The sequence below is a fragment of the Drosophila ficusphila genome, unplaced genomic scaffold (genome assembly GCF_018152265.1).
Source record: "Drosophila ficusphila isolate 14025-0441.05 unplaced genomic scaffold, ASM1815226v1 contig_414, whole genome shotgun sequence".
NCBI lineage: Eukaryota > Metazoa > Arthropoda > Insecta > Diptera > Drosophilidae > Drosophila > Drosophila ficusphila.
Window position 1 is genome coordinate 3,490,112 of NW_025064328.1, and position 20,821 is coordinate 3,510,932.

The 20,821-nt window shown below is 44.8% G+C and overlaps 6 protein-coding genes and 4 non-coding genes across 12 annotated transcripts; 5 read left to right on the plus strand and 5 right to left on the minus strand.

Annotated features, from left to right (window-relative positions):
- The first annotated feature begins 661 nt into the window (after positions 1-661).
- LOC108087774 lies at positions 662-2,999 on the plus strand. Its single transcript, XM_017185303.2, has 3 exons — positions 662-869; positions 1,698-2,174; positions 2,570-2,999. Exons 1-3 carry the CDS (start codon positions 815-817, stop codon positions 2,893-2,895), a joined length of 858 nt encoding a protein of 285 aa, XP_017040792.1. The 5' UTR covers positions 662-814; the 3' UTR covers positions 2,896-2,999.
- Positions 3,000-3,020: 21 nt separating this feature from the next.
- On the minus strand, positions 3,021-4,031 carry LOC108087775. Its single transcript, XM_043208240.1, has 4 exons — positions 3,804-4,031; positions 3,662-3,747; positions 3,312-3,465; positions 3,021-3,237 (listed from the first exon to the last, which is right to left on the minus strand). The coding sequence occupies exons 1-4, from the start codon at positions 3,961-3,963 to the stop codon at positions 3,134-3,136; spliced, it is 504 nt and encodes a 167-aa protein (XP_043064175.1). The 5' UTR covers positions 3,964-4,031; the 3' UTR covers positions 3,021-3,133.
- Positions 4,032-5,099: 1,068 nt separating this feature from the next.
- Positions 5,100-5,170, minus strand: Trnag-gcc. The gene has a single exon. It is a non-coding gene; the product is annotated as a tRNA-Gly (tRNA).
- Positions 5,171-5,640: 470 nt separating this feature from the next.
- Positions 5,641-5,712, plus strand: Trnaw-cca. The gene has a single exon. It is a non-coding gene; the product is annotated as a tRNA-Trp (tRNA).
- Positions 5,713-5,865: 153 nt separating this feature from the next.
- Trnag-gcc lies at positions 5,866-5,936 on the minus strand. The gene has a single exon. It is a non-coding gene; the product is annotated as a tRNA-Gly (tRNA).
- Positions 5,937-6,309: 373 nt separating this feature from the next.
- Positions 6,310-6,381, plus strand: Trnaw-cca. Its single transcript has one exon. It is a non-coding gene; the product is annotated as a tRNA-Trp (tRNA).
- Positions 6,382-6,475: 94 nt separating this feature from the next.
- LOC108087830 (SR-related and CTD-associated factor 4) lies at positions 6,476-14,068 on the minus strand. Of its 3 annotated transcripts, XM_017185401.2 has the most exons (10): positions 13,822-14,068; positions 12,978-13,571; positions 12,549-12,821; positions 12,281-12,433; positions 12,109-12,225; positions 10,925-11,243; positions 9,342-10,085; positions 8,783-9,277; positions 8,419-8,721; positions 6,476-7,930 (listed from the first exon to the last, which is right to left on the minus strand). In XM_017185401.2, the coding sequence occupies exons 1-10, from the start codon at positions 13,849-13,851 to the stop codon at positions 7,011-7,013; spliced, it is 3,948 nt and encodes a 1,315-aa protein (XP_017040890.1). In that variant the 5' UTR covers positions 13,852-14,068; the 3' UTR covers positions 6,476-7,010. The 3 variants fall into 3 exon arrangements, with proteins under 3 accessions (XP_017040890.1, XP_017040891.1, XP_017040892.1); XM_017185402.2 differs by lacking the exon at positions 12,549-12,821; XM_017185403.2 differs by lacking the exons at positions 6,476-7,930; positions 8,419-8,721; positions 8,783-9,277; positions 10,925-11,243 and having other exon boundaries at positions 9,873-10,085; positions 13,822-14,067.
- A 474-nt stretch (positions 14,069-14,542) lies between these two features.
- On the plus strand, positions 14,543-15,650 carry LOC108087868. The gene has a single exon (XM_017185452.1). The coding sequence runs from the start codon at positions 14,625-14,627 to the stop codon at positions 15,567-15,569; it is 945 nt and encodes a 314-aa protein (XP_017040941.1). The 5' UTR covers positions 14,543-14,624; the 3' UTR covers positions 15,570-15,650.
- LOC108087869 (U6 snRNA-associated Sm-like protein LSm1) lies at positions 15,596-16,320 on the minus strand. The gene is made up of 3 exons (XM_017185453.2): positions 16,171-16,320; positions 15,932-16,116; positions 15,596-15,870 (listed from the first exon to the last, which is right to left on the minus strand). Exons 1-3 carry the CDS (start codon positions 16,223-16,225, stop codon positions 15,697-15,699), a joined length of 414 nt encoding a protein of 137 aa, XP_017040942.1. The 5' UTR covers positions 16,226-16,320; the 3' UTR covers positions 15,596-15,696.
- A 259-nt stretch (positions 16,321-16,579) lies between these two features.
- LOC108087863 (general transcription and DNA repair factor IIH helicase subunit XPD) lies at positions 16,580-20,195 on the plus strand. The gene is made up of 8 exons (XM_017185447.1): positions 16,580-16,669; positions 16,721-17,178; positions 17,236-17,366; positions 17,427-17,647; positions 17,708-18,089; positions 18,147-18,428; positions 18,483-18,761; positions 19,188-20,195. Exons 1-8 carry the CDS (start codon positions 16,665-16,667, stop codon positions 19,737-19,739), a joined length of 2,310 nt encoding a protein of 769 aa, XP_017040936.1. The 5' UTR covers positions 16,580-16,664; the 3' UTR covers positions 19,740-20,195.
- Positions 20,196-20,821: the final 626 nt, after the last annotated feature.

Here is a 20,821-nt window from a genome sequence, read left to right on the forward strand (position 1 = left end):
ACTGACCCAATTATGCTAATACGGTGGCCAAACTCAAAGGCGAATCCTTTGACGTCATGTCATCCGGATGGATGTCTGGGATCGAGCCCGGCCAGCATGGCTGGCTGGGAATAAAGGATGAGGCAAGACCCGGCTTACACCTGGAGCAATATCGGTTGCTGGGACAAGATTGCGCAATATGACAGGATAATTGCATAAAAAGGCCCTTTGGCACATCTGAGCCTTATTGGTTGCCCCGGATTGGCGAAAGGTGAATGGTAATAGGCAAAGGAATAGGAATCCATGGCGTCACTTGGACACTCGACTCCCAATTGCCATTGCCGTGCATATTAGAAAATTGCCGGAGCTCAAATCGCACTTGAAAACCAAAAACCAAGCAAAGGTGACACGTCCATCCGGCTGGTGCGCATGTCCCCAGTGTCCTTCCTCGTCCTTTCCTTCCCTGTACTCCTCATCCTCCTTCTTCTTCTCCTCCTGCTGCTGTTGCTTCTGTCGTCGGGCAACAGGTGCTCGCGCGAACGGGAACTTGGACGGGGTGGTTGGCCGAAAGGATTCCCGGTGAGTTGGTGCGTTGGTCCTCAGGCCGCGAGGAGCTATAAAAGCGCTCGGTGCGAACCACTTGGCCGTTAGTCGACTTGAAGTCCTCCGGCGTGGAATTCGATCTCTGCCGTGGGAGCAGCTAGCTGTACTCCTTAAAACTTCGCTCCCTTCGGTTGAGATGTGTTTGCAAACTATTTAGCGTCGGAGTTCCCGTAAAATGTAACAACACCCGACGGCCTCACTCAAAAAACAAAAAAAAAGTATCAGCCACACAATGTCGCACCTGCTGATGAGGCGACGGATTCTGCTGATGGTCCTGCTCTTCACAGGTGAGTTGGTTAACTTAAAAGGACCCTGGTCCCACCGGGGAATAGTCCCACTTCATAAAATAAAGAGTGAGCCAAAATGGTTTGGGTCATTGAATTTCTGATTTAGCAGGAAGTCTTTAAGTGCATTGAGTTTTAAACTAAAAATAAATGTACCTATTCATGGTATTTAATGTATAATAAAGGTGCTACGATCTAAACTTTATTTAAATGAATACAAGATTGAGGGCATCTAACTGGAGCGGATTAGCTTTAAATTTGACCTACAACTCGTTAAAATCTTTTTTTCTGTTTTAAAAGTGATTACAGACTAAAAGACATCACATTTGATAATTATATCAGTAATATATAATTTAACCTTTAAGCGAATACATTTTAATAAAAAGATTTTTAAATTGTTTTCGCTAAAACCCTTTTGATAAATATCAATTGATATATGATTATTTCAAAGCTAAAACTATTTATAGTATCACTACTCAAAATTACTAAGTTAAATAATTCCACTTGCTGTTTAACCATTTTAATCAATCTTATAAGAAACGCTATATTTTTTTGGTGTACGGATTATTAGAAGCCATAAACTTCATAGAAAACTATATCACGTTTCTGTCAGTTTTTCACTTCTCGGTACTTGTTTAAATTGAAAGTTGACCCTCGATTGGGAGTCATTGCGCCTATCACTAATTAAAATCTGAGGGGCAGGAGCGGAAATTGAATGTCGTGCCGTTTCTGTGAAGCCAACCCTGTTTGTTCCTATGTGACTGCCCCGAAAAATCCTGCGGGAGCTCACAATTAATGGGCCCTTTTGCCGATACGTATTTCCCCCGACAGTTCCACTGCGAAACGCACCTTTCGGCGGGGCAACATCGACGACGACGACTGGCCGTGACCGCCAAATTCCGCCGGAGTGGCAGCGGGACTGGGAGTTGGATCCGGAGTGGGACTTCAACGGGTACGTGGACAGCAGAAACCCATTCCCACCGACGACGACGACGTCACGCTCTTTCGACGGAAATCCCCTGCCGAAATCGAGTGGCGAGGAAATGGACAACCGATACGGAGACAACTATTTCCCGCCGTATCCGGAGCTGTTCGGTCGGCAGTGGCACCTTCAGCACCTCAAGCAACTGCAGGTGCAGCACAAGTGGCAATCTCCGACAGGAACACAGGTCAAGGCCAAAAGGACACCCCCCAAGTGGCCACCCGATGTGGAGGAGCAGCTGCCAGGGCTCAACTACGCCTACTTCTTGCCCTGGAAACGCAATCAGCAGCCGGATAATCTACGCTATATGCCCTCGATCAGTGCTGGTGAGTATTGGCTGGGGTTTTCAGTTTCAAATTTAGGAGGGAACTTCATTCCTTAACTTTAACAATGCATACGCAAATGCGATAGCCTCTTATAATATAGAGTATTCAGAGAGAGAGAATAATCTTTAACAAGCGGAAATTACATAATTATTTTAGAGGGGAATTTAGAACTAACTCCGTATAAATATTTAAACAGATATAAATGCTTTTCGGAGAATACGAATTACTAAGAACAAAAATATTGCTCAATTTGTTGATTGTACGTATATGTTTTTATTAACAAGCAGACTTTATTTAATGCTAGAGGAAAATAATGTTTAGGAGAAGTTTTAAGCAAGGCCGTGCTCTTTGTGAAAATCCCACCGTTGTTAGTGCCCCTTGCTGCATTCTTCTAGGAGCCATGACCAATCTGGGCGGCTTCTTCAACCAGCTGGAGGCGAACCTGCGCTTCGCGGAGCAATCGCAGCTGGGCGAGTCGGAGACGCGAATGCTGGAGGGCAACCATCCGCACCCACTGCACTTGCCGCCGATGCCGCCGGATGCCGCGGATGATCCCGCCCAGCAGCAGGAGCAGGACCGGAAGACATCGAAGCTCCTCCACGCCCTGCGCAGCTACAGGCCCTCCCAGAAGATCCGATCGCTGGTGTCCCGCAATCCGCAGGGATACCGCGGCTCCCAGTTCATCGACCCCAGCTACATGTGGCTGGGCCTGGGCAAATGACAGTGAGTCCACCCACAGGTACCTAATTAGCTGCAACGAATGCCGCCCCGTGACAAGATTTGAATTATGCCCCTCTCTGTGTGTAGAAAATATATTTGATTGCCTATCAGAGCAAAATCCAAAACGTCTTGTTTTTACGTTTTCCGCCTATTTCACAAGGCATTTAATGTAACTCGATTTCAAACACAAGGTAAGTTCTTTAAATTAAATCGAGCGAATTGAAGGAAGGACACAGATTTTACGAATATCGTTGAAATGGATGTCCTGAGCCTTTTATATCTTCAAGGGCCTGGAAAGATCTATACAGCGAATATATTCCATAGTACAGATACCAGCCGAGTACTGCAAAAAAATTAAATAGAACGCAATTTGCATTGGGTTCGAGCGTAATTCAGTGCGATTTAGGTTAAACTTACCATTAAGGGCGCCGATAAATATAAAATAAAGAATGATGAATTTTACGGGCGCGTTGCAAATGAGCCCTATCCAAACAATAAGGTTTAAAATAGTGACGAGGAACATTCGCAATCCATTGTCTATCAACCAGGGAAGCACTAAAGAAGATTTTTTCTGAAAACAAAGATAAATTGTATAGCAAACACAGCTTCAATGAAAAACCTTATCTGGGTTTTGAAGAACTTAAATGGTTCAATGGTGCAAAACTTGAAATGGTTGAAATTACAAAGTCTAAAGAGTTTTTGTATGTACTTCCAGTCGATTTGAATATTCGATGAAACCAATGAATAAACTTTATGAGTACTTTTACCTTAGGGAGAGCCACCAAAAGTAGAAACGAAGTCACAATACTGATCGCTGCCAAAATCAGTATAATACTCATGCAAACCACAAATGCTGAAATCATAGGTTAAAAGACTTTCGGGGCAATTGTCCTCTTGATGAACACTTACCCAATTTAAATGTACCAAAAAAAAAATCGTCAATACGTTCGTTTCCGTGTGCCAAAACTATGGACAAAATGATTGTGGCAAATATGGATGCCACTATGCTAAGCCAACCCATAACCACACCGAAGGTGTGAAGTCGAAAGCAAAATACTTTGTTCAGCATTTTTAAAGTATTTAGGTACTTTCTTGATTTTAAAAAATATTTTCGGGCGAAGAAATAGAACCTATCGCCTAGACTGCAAAGCAGAAACTGTGCCCAAATTTGTTGGTTGCCTGTAACGGATGCAACACATATTTCATTCAAGATAACTTGTTGTGAAACGGATTCTGTACAGTCATGTATAAAATTTTTCAAAACAAAAAATAATGTCAGCTTCGGCAAAGATTAACGATTGTTTTTATGACTGCTTTATGATCTAGTCGTTCAATTTTATTTAAATTAAACTCCTGCAGCCGCAGGAGCATCTGGTTGGTGAGTCCATCAACAGTACCTAATTAGCTGCAGCGAATGCCGCCCCGTGACAGGATTTAAAATGTGCCCCTATCTGTGTATAAAAAATTTATTTAATTGCCTATCAGAACCAAAACCTCTTGGTTTTAAGTTTTCTTCATATTTCACAAGTCGTTTTATTTAATTGCATGCAGTCATGGCAAATCTATACTAACAAAATTTTTTTCTGTGGTTTCCTATTCTTAGTTCGATCCTTACAACTTCAGTGATATAGTGTTTTAAATAGTTTGTCTTTGGTATTGCGAATTTTCCATTTAATTTCACATTTGTAAGGCAGCTATACGAAATAATAGTATTGCATAGTTAGCTTTTTGTAAAATTAAATGAAAGAATACCTATTAAGCTATTTTCTATCAATTTCTTTAATTTCATTAATTGTTCTTATGACAGCTTTATGATCGAGTCGTTCGATTTTATTTAAATTAAACTTTTGCAGCAGCGGAAGCAACGAATGCCGCATCGTGACAAGATTTAAATTATGTCCGTCTGTGCAGAAAATATATTTATTTATCTATCAAAGCTAAATTCCAAAGATCTTTTTATTTAATTTTTTCTTTTGCGGAGGGCATTAGGGGAGCGTGTGGACTCTTTAAGATTTCTATATACAGCACACCCTCACGTCAAATTGTTCAGACATAATGGTGCTCCTGCTGATAATAACAAAACGTGGGTCACCTAACCCCAATCTCCCCTACATATAATTTATTTTTTTACTTAATTTGCTTTACTTTGTTTTACTATCTAAACTTTGTTAAGCTATCTAAAAAATAACTAAAAAGATTATATGTTGCATCGGCCGGGAATCGAACCCGGGCCGCCCGCGTGGCAGGCGAGCATTCTACCACTGAACCACCGATGCTTCTTGGCTTCTTAGTTCTTTACATACAAATATATATACATATATACAAATTGGTAATTTACATTGTCTATCAATATTACAATGATTGCATCTTACTGTTTGTTGAAATGCCCCAGTAAATATTTCCTTATGTTAGCTTGTCTATCTTTATACCCAACAGTCAGTAGTTTGCAACGCAGTAAAGGAACCACCTCAGACCACGGTAAGGATATATGATATATGTACCTGATCAGCATCGAGATTCAAATCGAACTAGACGTGTGCGTGGACGGGCCGGATAGGCCGACTACATCAGATAGCACCCATAGGAGAGATCGGAAAAATAACAGAAAAAAAGTTATCGCGCCTGGCTGAAGCTAGCTTCCTTTCTTGTTTTTAAATTTAAATTTGTTCTTCAAAAGATTATACGAAAACCGATCTGTTTTTATCTGTCGTTGAAAAAAGGATCTTCCCACCCTCTCCGCGTCAACGACTCCGTGGCGCAACGGTAGCGCGTCCGACTCCAGATCGGAAGGTTGCGTGTTCAAATCACGTCGGGGTCAGTACTCAGTACCACAACGTAATTTTTGGTTATTGCACGCAGTTTTTAAAAAATCAGATTTTTGCGGAAGGTTTATTTTACAGACTGAGATTCTTATTTTATATCAGGATATAAAACCCGATGATAAAATTATGTTTACAGAAAAAAATTTTGTTGCATCGGCCGGGAATCGAACCCGGGCCGCCCGCGTGGCAGGCGAGCATTCTACCACTGAACCACCGATGCTTGTTGAGCTACTGGTACCTTATATATTTGGAGTTTTTCGTTGACATTGTCTTTAAATATTATTTTTCAAGACCCTTCTGGTTTCCAAAACTGCTGGTCAAAACCATATAGTACCTATATATATTTGTGTTGAAATACCCCCAGTAAATATGTTCCTCTGATAACTTATCGGTTTTTGATATTTTTATTTATTTTTTTTCGAGCGAAAGGTAAATTCCGCTCGGCTTCGCTGTCATTGGGTGCCCGTTTAAGCATCATAAAATATATGAATATAGTGAAATCAAAAAAATTTATTGTTGTGAAAATTTTACGGATACCGATCCGTTTTGATCGGTGGTTGAAATAGGGATCCTTCCGCCCTCTCCTCGCCAACGACTCCGTGGCGCAACGGTAGCGCGTCCGACTCCAGATCGGAAGGTTGCGTGTTCAAATCACGTCGGGGTCATATTTTTATTCTTTTTTAAAAGATTGCGTTGCCGCAATAGTAAATTGTTTATTTAAAAAAAAATTGTTTAGGTGCCCGGAGAACTCTTAATGCGTTAATGTTTTTCACTTTTTATTTTATAGTATCCGATAATATAGGTATATTTGAATTGTACATTATTATGCGTGTACCTAGAATCTGCGCATTAGAAACAATCTGAGTGTTAAATATACTCTTAAAACTAAATACATAACAAAATAATAAACATTTCAAGTTTTGCGATTGCTGATTTGTTTATGATTGGGCTTCTACATCTTCGCAAGCTCCCCTGTCAATTTCCTGTCCATACAATTCGTTTCCTTTGCTAGTTATTTGCTATATCTGTGTGTGTCTGTTGCTCCACGTAGTCCTTGATAGTTGTGGTTCCTATTGTACGACAAGTTAAATTACGCGAATTGAACCGAATCTGATTTTAAAAAGCGTCCGACCCACTCTCGTCAACAAATGCTGCGTAATCTCAGGTTAAAAATGGTAAAATTTTCGCATGTATGGAGTTACACTTAAGTTACTTGGTAAGGAAAATCATAAATTACAGTTTCTGTTGAATTTGCTCAAAGTTGCGTTTGTTCCTCAGTTGATCTGTCTGTCGTCTATGCTTCGGCTTCAGCTGCGGCATCGCTTTTGGCATCCGCATCGACTTCGGCGGACGCAGCTTGTGGTTCGGGCTCCTCTGAAGGTGGAGCCAACGCTTGGGGTTCCGCAGCCGGCGCTGGAACCGATTCCTCTTTGGGCGCAGCCTCTGTGTGAATAACTTTAGGCTCCGGGCTGGGTGGAGAGATATCGGCTTCTCTCGAGGATTGAGCCTGGGACTGGGGGATCGCTGGCGGTGGCAACTCGTCATAGAGCGGTGTACAGGCGGCTGAAGTTTCTATCGGCGGTTTGGCAACCGCTGAATCGTTCGCAATTTCAGCTGGCCTGGCAAAGCTTTGGGTCTCCTCCGCCGGTTTCTGTTCTTGAGACGGACTATCTGTCGTCAGAGAAGTAACTTCAACTGGCTTTTGAGCTTCCATTCGCGCATCGTAGTCTTGAAGCTCCTGGTCCCAGTCCTCCTCGGTGTCTGTCCTCGTGGTCGTGGGCGGCGCTCCTACATTGGCATTGGCGGTTGCCGTTTCAGCATTTTTAGGCTTAGCTTCGGACTCCGGTGCCGGAGTCGGCTTGCTGCCCTCCTCAGTGGAACTTATTGAGTGCCGGTTGCTGTCGTCTCGCGAACCACGTCTGTTACCAAAGCCCGGACGTTCCCTATCCTCACGCGGACCTCCGCGACCGCCTCGCTGATTGTTGCCACGACGATCGTCCATCATTTCGCCTCCGCGATCACCGCGGAATCGATTTCCACCAGGACCACCCGGACCACCACGTCGCTTAAAGTTGTTACCGCCCTCGTCTTCATCGTCGCTCCAACGCCCTCGACCGCCAGGGCCACCTCCGCCCATGCCACGTCCTCCGCTTCCTCCTTGCCCTCCGCGTCCACGTTGGTTGTCATTGAAGGGGTTCCGAGGATTAAAGAAACCTGCAAGAAAAAGAGATATTATATACTAATCCAAACAAAATGTACCAAAGCATGTCTAAACTATTTACTAATCGATTAGGTAACTTTCTTTTACGGAAATAATTAAGGTTTTGGATAAATAAATTCTCCTTTTAACATTAAAAACCTACTACACTTTATAACTTCTATAGTACAAACTAATATTTAAGAATTTTCGAAGGAAAGTAACAGTTAGCATCTAAAGAAATATAGTTTAATTTTCAACATATTTCTTAGTTAATTTATTTATAAAACAAATCTTTATTCATGTTTGCAGTTTCTTCAAGAATTTCTTTTCCAAATATTAAATGGTCGCTTAGCTCATTATCATTTATTCGATGTTTTATAAAAGTTTAATTTATAATTGTTTTGTAATACATGTTTTAACAAATGAAATTTGTCCTAAGGAATCAAATTTAAGGCCTTCTATGCGTTGTGTTTTTGAATTTATGCTCCACTTTAATCCTCACCTGGTCCTTGCTGTCTACCTCCCGGGCCACCGCCGGGTCCACCACCGCCTGGTCCGCCACCGCCGCCTCCTTGGTTCCGCATGAACATGGGTCCGACGCCGTTCCCACCGTTTCCAGCCGGACCGCCCATGCGCTGATTAAAGGCCGCCGGTGGCGGGATGCGCATTTGCATCAGGCTGGTGGGCTGATTAAATCGATTGTGATTCATGTTTGGCGGGAAAAAGTCGCCCCCAGGGCCGCCGTTATGGTTTCCACGTGGTCCCATTCCCCGTGGTCCTCCAGGTCCTCCACGATTCTCAAAATCTGCGGAGCACAGAGAAATTGATTAGCTGGAATTCCTTTTGCCATTTTTCTTTCCACTTACCCATGAAGTCCGGCCTTGGCATTCCGTGATCAATCGGGTTTAGGTTGAGACGCGCTCGAGCCTCGTTGAAGGCTGCGTTCGGTCCTGGTCCAGATCCAGGTCCGGGTCCAGGTCCACCACCTCCACCGCCGCCATTCTCGGCGCGCCAACGCTCGGCCGCTTCGACCACATCATCTCGGCCGCCCCACCGCGAGTTGCCTGGACCTCGAGAGCGATCCCTGTCACGATCGCGATCACGTTGCTGGAACATCTCATTTGCCAAGGCCGCTGGTGACACCTCGGCATTGTTGGGCGACGGATTGAAGTTAGGTTGTTGTTGCGGAGGCGGAGGAGGGGCGTCCTCTAGGTCCATCTCGATGTCCATTTGATCGTCGCTCACGTTGCCGCTATTTGCAGAAGAAGGTCCGCCGCCGGGCATCGGGGGTGGAACAGCTCCGGGCGGTGGAAACGGAGCTCCTGGTGGCAATCCCATGGGGTGCGGAGGTCCACCAATGCCTGAAATAAAATGTAAAATGAATTAAGATCAAATTCTTTTTTGGTAAATTAAATTTTAAGTTACCTGGAAAACCAGGCGGCATCATAGTTGGCGGCATCATCATGGGCGGTGGCATGGTGGTCGTTGGCATCATCATCGGTGGCGGTAAATTCGTTGGCGGCATCATCATCGGCGGGGGCATGTTAATGCCCATGGGTGGCGCCATCGGGAATTGTCCCCTAACCATGCCCATGAGAGCCGGAGGTGGTGCACCCGGACCGGGTGGCGGACCTACAGGTCCGACTGGGCCAACCGGCGGTGGCTGGGTGGTGTCGATGCCAAAGATCAGACCTGGTGGCGGAACACCAACACCTGGTGCACCAGCTACCTCAGCAACGGACGGACCCTTGTTGTCCTTGCCGGCGTTCTTTGCCTGATTGATCTTCTGCTTCATCTGAATGGGCATGGTGTCCTCGTCAAACATGCCGCCTTCCTCCAGGGCGTCAAAATCCGTATCTGGACCCAGTTTGGACCAAGGAATGTAGGTGACGCCCAGTTCGAGGTCCCAGAAGTCCTTCCACTCTTTGCTCTTCACACCCTTGCCGGCAGCCCACGAAATGGTGATGGCGCGTCCTTGCAATTTGTGGTTCTTCAGCGCTTGCATGGCCTTGTGAGCGTCCTGGCGTCGATTCATTACAATGAAGGCGCATCCGCGCGGAACAATTTGATCTATGCTGACTATATCGCCATACTCGCCAAAGGTGTCGGACAGCTCCTCCTGGTAGACAAGCTTCGACAGGTGCCCCACCCACAGCGTTGTGCTGCACACTGAAAGTCAAAAATTTAACGCCGCGTTAGAGTTTAGCAAATCAATTAGTTGGAAGCCCATTTTCTACGTTGAAGTGTGAGTGTAATTATTAGGAATCTTATTTTTAAATATAAAAAAATGTGATCCAACAGTTTGGAACATATGTAGACTGTGTTCATTATAAGCAATCTTCAAGTGATATATCAAAAGAAATGTGAATAGGTAAATGGGCGAAAAATTATAAAGTAATCAATCTGAAATGCGAATCGACCGATAATCTCGTAAAACAAATCAAAACATTCTATGTTAACTTTAAATTGTCGATCATTGTCGCAAAAAACAATAATTGGGTGTTACGACAAAAGACCATTCTTTATAGTCACATACCAAATCACGTACATTTATTTTAAACTGTTGTTTCTTTCATATAGTTTGATAAACTTTTTTATTCTAACCATTTTTGAATGTGGAAACAAATGTAATGGCATTCAATAAAAAAGTCATTTTTAGTTCAATAAAGTCCAAACATAACGTGGTTTTATATCTGAACCTATTTTTCATAGACTTCTTTATATAGGTAGTCCTTAGGTATATGTAAATCGGGATTGCTCCCAAACATTGCTCGAAAACTAATTTTTAATAGAGTAGGGAGGGTAGTTTTAAAATATGCCTGAATCTCTAAAGCTTAACACACACACACGTCAACCGAGTCAATGAGCTGCAGAGAAAGGAAAGAAAGTTTTCTGGATTAGCAGAAAAAAAAAGAATAAAAAACAAAAAAAAGAGATGAAAATGGATCTCATTGCACCAACTGCTTGAGCACGTTGAGAACCATTTTATGATTAGCTGTTATAGTTACCACTGAGGTGCTCCTTCTTGATCTCCGGCAAGCCCTTCTTGCGACGCTCACGCTCGTGCTCGCGTTCCTTGTCCCTGTTGCTTCGATCCATGCGATCCCGGTCGCGCGATCCTCTCCGACGGCTGGAACGTGGCGATCGGCTGCGCGATCTGGACCGAGAATTGCGTCTCCTTCGGTCGCCGGCACCACCTCCTCCGGCTCCCCCGGCCCCTCGTCCACGCGGAGATCTCGAGCGGCTGCGACTGCTCCGGCGGCTGCGCTTGTAGCGTTCACGGTCGGGCGTCGGACTCCGCGAATCGGCACCATCCAGGTTGATCACCTATCGGAAACGGGAGTGTTTGCAAGAAATTTGAGAGAAGTGATACGTGATAAAAACGTTTACATTTTGGTAAGCTTAAAAGTTGATTGGGTCCAGAATGGTGGTGATTGGAGCGGAATAGGGATTGGAATTGGAATTGGGTTTGGGGTAAACGAACGATATTATAGACTGAATAAACTGCATTCTTTGGCGTGTGTTGACGTGTGGTTCTGTTACGCTTTAGACTTTTGGCGATTCTCATAATTCTTTCAGACTAATTGGAATTTTTCGTTTTCGAGCAACATTTTGATTTACATATTAAGAACTTACCAAACGTTGTTATAGCATCGGGTAATGGGTTGTTCCGCCGGACATTACGTGGCTTTTAAAACCTTACCTTTGGCTTCTCTTTTATATATATATTTTTTTAACCATTTACTATTTCATTGACTTATTCAAATATTTGAAATTGTTTTGAAATTCAAAAATATGTTAAGGATATTAAGTAGTTAATAAATGGCACAAAGGCATCTTATATTGACTAAACGGGTTTCCGCAATAAGTTAAAGTTAAGATATTCAGATTGTCTCTTTAAATATATTATGATTATGGTTAAATAGTGCAGAATCACCCCACAAATCATTATATGAATCTACTTGGTCTCGAACACCACCAATACTTTAACGGGTATAACAACATTTTGGGCACGTTATCCGGTTCAACTGCACGTCAGCACAAGGCAAATGGCATCTGATGCGACTGCCGACTACAAACTAATAGAACACTGTTGATCAGCGATGTTTATGCTGTAAGCCAACAGCGGTTGGAAAACAGCATACACTTTGCTGATATAACTATGATAGATAGAAAAAGTTAGAAGGTATACCTCGATGGTCTGTTGCTCCGATATGAACTCGACATCCTTGTTGAGGTCCATGCTGTCGTTTAAATTGATGCTCATGCCCATGCCCATTCCCATGCCCGGCGGCATGCCAGCATTTCCCTGAAAGCAGATTATTATTATAAAAAGAACAACCAAGTTAAAAACGGCGGTGTACCTTCATTACGTTCTGGAAGTGCTGCTGCAGTGCATCATCCGGATAGCGATGCTTCTGGTTCTCCTCCTGCTGCTTGAACTTCTGGAAGTTCTGCAGCGTCTGCAGTTGCCGGATCACATTAGGATCGTTCAGCAGCTGCTTGAGATTGTTGTTCTGCAAGAGTAGGTTACAAGGTATTTTACAATGATAAAACTTAAGTTATAACAGCAAGTGAAAACTAAAGCCAAACAAAACTATCTAAATGAAGTGTTAATGGGGCTCGTCATACGTCTAACAGCTTGGATGAAGTGGGCGGTGAGTCGTCGCCCATGCAGTGGTGGTCATCGCCCATCAGCATTTGCAGGTTGTCGTCCTCGTCTTCGATGATCTCCCGCACTTGGTAGTCAAGGTCGTGCGAGCTCTTCACGTAATCCCGTTTGTGATGATGCGACTTGCTAGATTTGGACGAGCACGAGGCTCCTGACTGGCGCTTCGAGTAGTGCTGATCCGAGTAGTGGCGCTTAGAACTGCTGCTGCCACCGCCAAACTTCTCATGGCCCAGCTAGCGAGTGAGCGAGGACGAATAGGTGCAGTTAGTGGGCAAGACATGAGAGACAGAGAAATGTAAATGCAGCAGAATAGCAGATGAAGGGTTAGTTAGCCAGTGTCCAATAATACCAGATGCCACCTTACAGCCTCAACCAGATATATCACTTACCGACAAATCGGGCATAGCGCCCATTTTATCATCTCCCGCAGCGCTGCTCATGCTTAGCTCCATGCTTCCCATTCCCGAGCTGTTCAGGCCATTGGGTCCACTCGATATGTCCGCCAGGCTGAGGGCCCCACTGCTACTTGGTCCGGGACCTACATTGCCTCCCTGTCCGCCGCCACCGACCACCGGCGGCATCTGGTGGTAGATGGGGTGATTCGGATCGGCCAAGTCAAATATCGGCTGGATAACCTCTGACTTGAAGACGTTGTTCTTCTGCCACAGATTCAGCACACGGATAATGCGGCTCTTATCCTCCGGAGCGCAGCGAAACAAATTGGCAAAGGTTTCCGTGAGGTTGCGCTGGAAGCGGGGCGCAAACAGGTCCTTGTCCATGCCGTACTGGTGCCGAGACTGGCGCACTATCGAGTCGATCACGTACAGCCCGGGCACCTTGTACTCCGGCTTGCACTTGAGGATGAACTTCTCCACGCTCTGGACGACGTGCTTGTACAGCTTGATGGCTCGCATCGCCGACTTGGTGATGGCGGCCATCTTGGCCTTGGAAATGGGCGGCCGGGTGTCATAGAGCCCGGAGAGCTGGAAAAAAGCCCGAAGGAGTTAATTAACGGGTAAGGGGATTTCTCGGGTTCTGGGGCCAGGGTTATCGTTTATCGGAGGCTCGCATGAAGCAACCCTGGACGGGTGCTTCTCGGAGGAAAATTTCGGTGATCTGCCTGTGCCTTTTGATCCTTATTCTTCACACCAAGGACTTTGAAACTCCAAACGAACATTGTGTAACCACGCCGGCTCTACAACTCACCTCGTTGCAAAAGGCTCTATAACTTACCTCATTGTTGAAGGCAACCACTGTTTCCATGTTCAATTGTTCGGTTCACTCACGGCGCGCACACACAAAATTTAGTTTTGCATACTTTGGTCGGTCTGCACAAGCGATTAAAACTGGTCAGGCACTGTTTTTTTTGACTTTTCTACAATTTCCACAACTTTTAAAAAAGTTTTTTACAAAGCGTGAAAAAAATGGCTGCCCTAGTGCCTCGAGCGTTGCCACACCTGTAAAGTTGACGGTTGCCATGGCGTTTTCGGAAATTGTGTCTGAGAGTGACCGTTTACAGTCGCCACACTTTAGTATATTTTTCATACTAGAACAATTTTAATGAGTAATGTTTTGAAAAAGTTTTAAAATTTCCCTAATATTGGACTTCAATAAAGCAAAAAACACATAATTTGCATATTTTATTTTATTTTTATAAGCTGTTTTTAGCGTGGACCGCACTTGTAAACAATTACCCTGTGTGTTCGCCCCGACTTTGCAAACCTTCTTCAAGCTAGGCTCCAAGTAAGTTCGTCGCTAAATAAAGAATATTCGTTGAAATTTTTTTGATCGTGCGCAATCTTCGTCTTTTCGTTGACGCTAATAAATAATAATTTATAGCTACCCAAAGTTTTCGGACTAATTGTTTAGAAAATCTGTTCTAAATTTTTAAATATCAAAGAATACCTCAACTATATTACAGTAAAGCGCATTCCAACACTTTTGAGCCACCACTGCCAACGCTCACCCTTCTCTGCACTGCTTCGTTTACCAGCACTGCAAGTTGCATTAATAATAATAATTTCGAATTAAACAAAATGAGCTCGAACCACCGTCCTCTGGACGACTCGGACATCCTGCTGATCCAGACCATCCGCGAGACGCCGTCGCTGTACGATCCACAACAGCCCTCTTTCCGGCTTTCGCAGCGCAAGGAGGAAGACTGGGCCAAAGTCGCAGATGTCCTCAACATATCGACAATGGACGCCAGGCGTCGATGGACCTGTTTGAGGGATCGTTATTCCCGGGAGCTTAAACAAAAGCGTCTGCATCCGTCCGGCGAGTTCGGCCAGAACGACTTCTTCCGAAAGATGGACTTTCTGCGAGACTTTGTACGCAAGAGACGGGAGCGAGGAGGACGCGACCGTGTACGGGACCAAAAGCCAACCGGCTGGATGAAAGTAGACATGCGACGACGTCGCATTAGATTGCCTCTCGACACGGACACGCTGATTGAGGAGCAGGGCTCGCAGGTTTACGACGAGGCCGAGGAACACCAGAATTACGATGCCAAGCTGGAGGCGCAGACCACGCACTCAGAAACGTATTCGGTGCTCGTAGAGGCTGACGAAGGCCAGGAGCAGGATCAGGAGAGTTTTGAAGAGTTTCTGGGATCCGAGTGTGAACAGAAGGTTAAAGTGGTTACCATTCATCCAGACCCTGCCACTCCAAAGCCAAACTCTACTACGCCGTGTGAGTCAGGGGAACCTAGCCAGGCCGACCTGAACTACTTGGTCTGCGTGCCCAATGTTAGCCAGGAGCGGGAGCATTCAGCGCCAGAAACAGCTAATCCACCGGTTGCCGTGCCCCCCAACCACTCGGAAACGGAAGACGACTTCTTCTGCAAATCAATAGCTGCCTACCTGCGTCAGTTGTCGCGCGTCCACAAAATCAAGGCCAAAGTGGAGATGTACCAGATCCTGGAGAAGTACATTCTGCTCGAGGAGAGCGGTACGGGGTCGGGGACAGGCGGTTCGGGCTGAACAGGTTACATAGCTACTTATGTACATAGATTTTAACATAGTTTTTTAATGCAGTACAAATATACAAAGTGACGAAAATCATTTGAGCCTTATCTATCTATGTATGTGCTTAGAGAGAAATGAAGTCCTAGCAGAAGTCCTCGTTGATTATATTTGCGTCTACGGCTAGGCCGCGTTCCTTTAGTGCCTTGGAAACCAGACGGTGCTTCTCCTGCCGTTGCTCCTGTTCCCTGCGCTGTGCGTCTAAGATTTCATCGACGGAGATTTCTTTAAGTGGCAGTTTCTGCTCCTTCTCGCGGTCCTGTTTGAGTTAATAAAAAGATCTTTGCTCAATGGTTCTTTGCCGTTCCATTTAATCTTACGATTTCGCCAAGCAGCACCACATTTTCGCCCCGAATGATGAAAACTCCGCGTGGAATGTCACCGTACTCGTTGCCAACGTGTATCCGCTCGATGGTGCGCTGCAGCACCAGGTTGGCGAACTGGTCCACGGATCGTAGGTAACCGATCAGAGTCCTCCCGTCCCTCAAAAGCACCATCAGCTTCTCTGTAAAAAGTCAATTTGAAACTCCTTCTTCAGGTACCGCTTGCATATACTAACTGTCAACCTCTTCCAAAAGGTGAGCCGTGCCCGCCAGGGGATTTAAATCGTCCATGGATATTCTTAGAGGTAATTTTCAGGTAAATAAATGCGTTTAAAGTAGCTTTGAACTTAATTATAGTAGTGTTTATTATTAACAAGACCGGTATTCAGTTGATCAAAAATACCAACCGGCTCTGAAGGGTAAAAATACTAAACAAAATATTTCACAAAAAAACACTGGTCAACTAATAATACAGTTATTTATTTAATTAATAATTATAAATTAAATCAAAATTCAAATTGCATTTATATTTTTGTTTTTAAATTTGCGTTGCTTCATAAATTTTTTCTTTAAATTTTTGCAAATGAAACTCCAATTTTGTGTCGGCCAGTGTAAATTTGTCTGTATATTTTAGGATATTTTTCCGAGCGCACCGGTAAATTTTAGCGGTCTGGCTTGCCGGTCACGCTTGTTTTGAAACAATTGCAGATTATCCTGAAATTAGCACGAAATGAAGTAAGCTAAATAAATTCAACTCGGGATCATTCATAACTTCCAAACCCATAGGCTCAGCGTGGATGGGCTGTTGGTGTACTTTCCGTACGAGTACATTTACCCGGAGCAATATGCTTACATGCTGGAACTGAAGCGTAGCCTGGACGCCAAGGGTCACTGCCTACTGGAGATGCCCTCGGGAACCGGGAAGACGGCCACTTTGCTTTCCCTGATAGTGGCATATATGGTGGAGCATCCGGAGACAGTGCGTAAGCTGATCTACTGTTCCCGTACAGTTCCCGAGATCGAGAAGGTCATAGCCGAGCTGCAGAACCTGATGGTCTACTACGAGCGCCATTGTCCAAATCCGCCGCCACTCACGGGATTGGTGCTCAGTTCCCGAAAGAACATGTGCATTCATCCGGAGGTCAGCAAGGAGCGCGAGGGCAAGGCGGTGGATGGAAAGTGTTACGGACTCACAGCGAGTTACATTCGTGACCGGCATGAAATGGATTCGGAGACTCCAATTTGTAAGGAAACGTTGTTTCAGCATTAAGGAGAATCCGATCTGATGGATTTCTTTTTAGGCCAGTATTTCGAGGGGTTTAGCTTGGAGGGCAAGGAGTCCACATTGCCAGTCGGCGTTTACAGTATCGATGATCTCAAAGAATATGGACGATCCCGTAACTGGTGTCCATATTTTTTGGCCCGATATGCTGTAAGTGATAGTTAACTTAAGTCATAAAAAGGAACTTACGTCCACCCTATTCCTTTTCAGATTGCCCACGCCCACATCGTGGTATACAGTTACCACTATCTGCTAGATCCTAAGATAGCCCAGGTGGTATCTAAGGAGATGAGCCGCGAGTCCTGTGTGGTTTTTGATGAAGCGCACAACATCGACAACGTTTGCATCGATTCGATGAGCGTGAAGATCAACAGACGGACTGTGGAGCGCAGCACAAACGCGTTGAATCAGCTCACCAAACTGGTTCAGGAGTAAGTTGACCGGGTCAACGGATTCATCGACCTGGTTTAAACAAATTATGTATTTTACAGCATTCGCGAAGAGGATACAAATCGGCTTAACGAGGAGTATCAGCGAATGGTCCAGGGATTGAAGGATGCCAGCGTTCAGCGGGACACGGACATGATCTTGGCCAATCCAGTCCTACCCAACGATGTCCTAACCGAGGTGGTGCCTGGAAACATACGCAACGCCGACCACTTTCTCAGCTTTTTGCGTCGCTTTATTGAGTATATTAAGACTAGACTGCGAGTACATCATGTCGTTCAGGAGTCGCCGGCCGGCTTCCTCAAGGATATTTCCTCAAAGATTTGTATCGAACGAAAACCTTTGCGTTTCTGCGCGGAGCGTTTGTCCAGTTTGTTGCGCACCCTTGAAATCAGTGATATGACTGAGTACGGAGCTCTCACTTTGGTGCGTTTTTATCTTGAATGTACCCAAAACAATGTTAACGAAAGATTTATTTTTTAGATCACACATTTCGCCACCCTAGTGTCCACCTACACAAAGGGCTTCACCATCATTATTGAACCCTTTGACGACAAAACGCCGACAGTGTCGAATCCAATTTTGCATTTCAGTTGCTTGGACTCTTCTATTGCCATGGCTCCGGTGTTTTCACGATTCCAGACCGTGGTCATCACCTCTGGAACATTGTCGCCCATGGACATGTACCCGAAAATTCTCGATTTTGATCCCGTGGTCATGAGCAGCTTCACCATGACGCTGGCCCGTCCATGTCTTCTTCCTATGGTACTATTTACATTATTAGGTAGATGAACATATGTTAATTTTCTTTTCTTACAGATTGTGTCCAAGGGAAATGACCAGGTTACTATTTCTTCCAAGTTTGAGACTCGAGAAGACACAGCAGTGATCAGGAATTATGGCCAGCTGCTGGTGGAGGTAGCAAAAACCGTGCCTGACGGCATCGTTTGTTTCTTCACATCATATTTGTACTTGGAGTCTGTGGTGGCCTCGTGGTATGATCAAGGCATCGTTGACACCTTGCTACGCTACAAGCTGCTATTCATCGAGACCCAGGACAATGCCGAGACGAGCTACGCCCTGATGAACTATGTTAAGGTGAGATATATGTTTTCAATTTCACAAAAAGGCCAACGAAACTGGTATGGCTTCTCATCAAATGAGCTTGACACAGCCACCTCGCTCTCTTTTTCGCTCCAGCCCTTGTTGCTTGGATCATGTTGATTTAGTCAACATGATTTCTTAACCTTACCGCAACTGAGGTGTATTACTTATGTTCTTAAATTAGTTAATTCATTGACCTTATCATGGTGAACTTTATTAAACAAAACAATAACTTTTAATAATGACATATTTTAAATACGTTCTCCAAAGCTTTGAATAATTTGTAGTGTGCTTCCAACATATTAATTTCACATGTTAAATGACAATATCACCTATCTTATACCTTGCAATTGAAAGAGTATACACAGATTGCTCCCAAAGTTGATTAGCCCCAACTAACGTTCTCAATTCGACTTGCAGGCCTGCGATTGTGGTCGTGGAGCGGTGCTGCTGGCTGTGGCGCGTGGCAAGGTCTCGGAGGGTGTGGATTTCGACCATCACTATGGTCGCGCGGTGCTCATGTTCGGCATACCCTACGTGTACACGCAGTCGCGGATTCTGAAGGCCCGCCTGGACTACCTGCGCGATCAGTTCCAAATCCGTGAGAACGACTTTCTGACCTTCGACGCCATGCGGCATGCGGCACAGTGCGTGGGTCGGGCGTTGCGCGGAAAGACGGACTACGGCATTATGATCTTTGCGGACAAGCGTTTCTCGCGGCACGACAAAAGGTCACGTCTGCCCAAGTGGATCCAGGAGCACCTGGTGGACAGCTTCTGTAACCTGAGTACCGAGGAGGCGGTGCAATTGGCACGCCGATGGCTGAGGCGAATGGCGCAACCGTTTACCCGCGAGGACCAGCTGGGCATCTCGCTGCTGACCCTGGCCCAACTGGAGAACATTGAACAGGAGAAGCTGGAGCGGCAGGCCCAGGGCAAACAGGGCGTTGGCGGCGAGGTACAGGAGCTGTGAGATGTGGGAGGTGCTCACCTGGCTCAACCGGCTCTTTGTCCGACTTCCTTCCGGGAATAACTTAAGTCGCTGTGCCGTCAGCTAATGACATTGAATGCAATTAAAAGCGGATCACGACGGCAGTATGGCTGGAAAATTTAAAAGTTAAATTTTTTTTTTGTCCGCCATGCAAATCAGACGTAAATGTCCAATTAATGGCTAATTAATATTATTTATAATTTCGCAGGCATGACTAACTGGCCGTTCAAGGCGGCGAAAGGGCGCAAGCGCAGCTTAAGTTTTTATCTTTCAGCTGTATTTGTATCTATACCTGTGATCGCAAACGTATTAGTTAAGCTGCCAATTGAAAAATATTCTTTGTGAACTGCAATTGTTATTGCAAGCAGAAATTACTCCGGCAAACAGAGTGGGAAAACAAAATGTAAAATAAATCTTAGATCATTATGGTATACTTAATCGCTTTGTATTATTTTGTTTTTAATCTTTTCTGAGTTAACGAATTATAGCTCATAGCAACCCCAAAGAACAATAATTTTTTTAGATGAGATGAATTGAAATTTTTCTTACTGTCTCCTGTCCCGCCGTAATTCAATTTAAGGGGCTCGCAATCAGGCGACAAGTGAACCGCGATGACCGAACAAATTTCAGGCACGAATTAACCTGAAAATGGATGTGTTGTTGCAAATCGAACGCTATCGCCTGATAATTGCCAACGACCCGTTAACGATGCAAACGCAGCCGGGTTATCAAAGCGAAATTATTGCTTTGGGGTCCGAAGTCAGGCGCCAACGTTTGTTTAACGGCTGTGTTTTGTTTTATTTTATTTGATTTTTTTGTTTAAATGTTTACTCAGCCAGCGTTTTTTTGAAATATAAAACAAAAAGTATTCGGAAAGTTTCGACCGTCAAACAAGTAACTCCGATTTCCTGGAGTCCTCGCACTTCCCAGCCGTAAAGCTTCAAACCGGAGCGGAGAGCGAAAAAGCGAAAAGCTTTGGCGAATGGAGAGCAATTACGCCAGAGCGCGATATAACTGCGCTCGAGACTTGGACGAAGAGAGATTGCTCATACGCCGCGATGTCT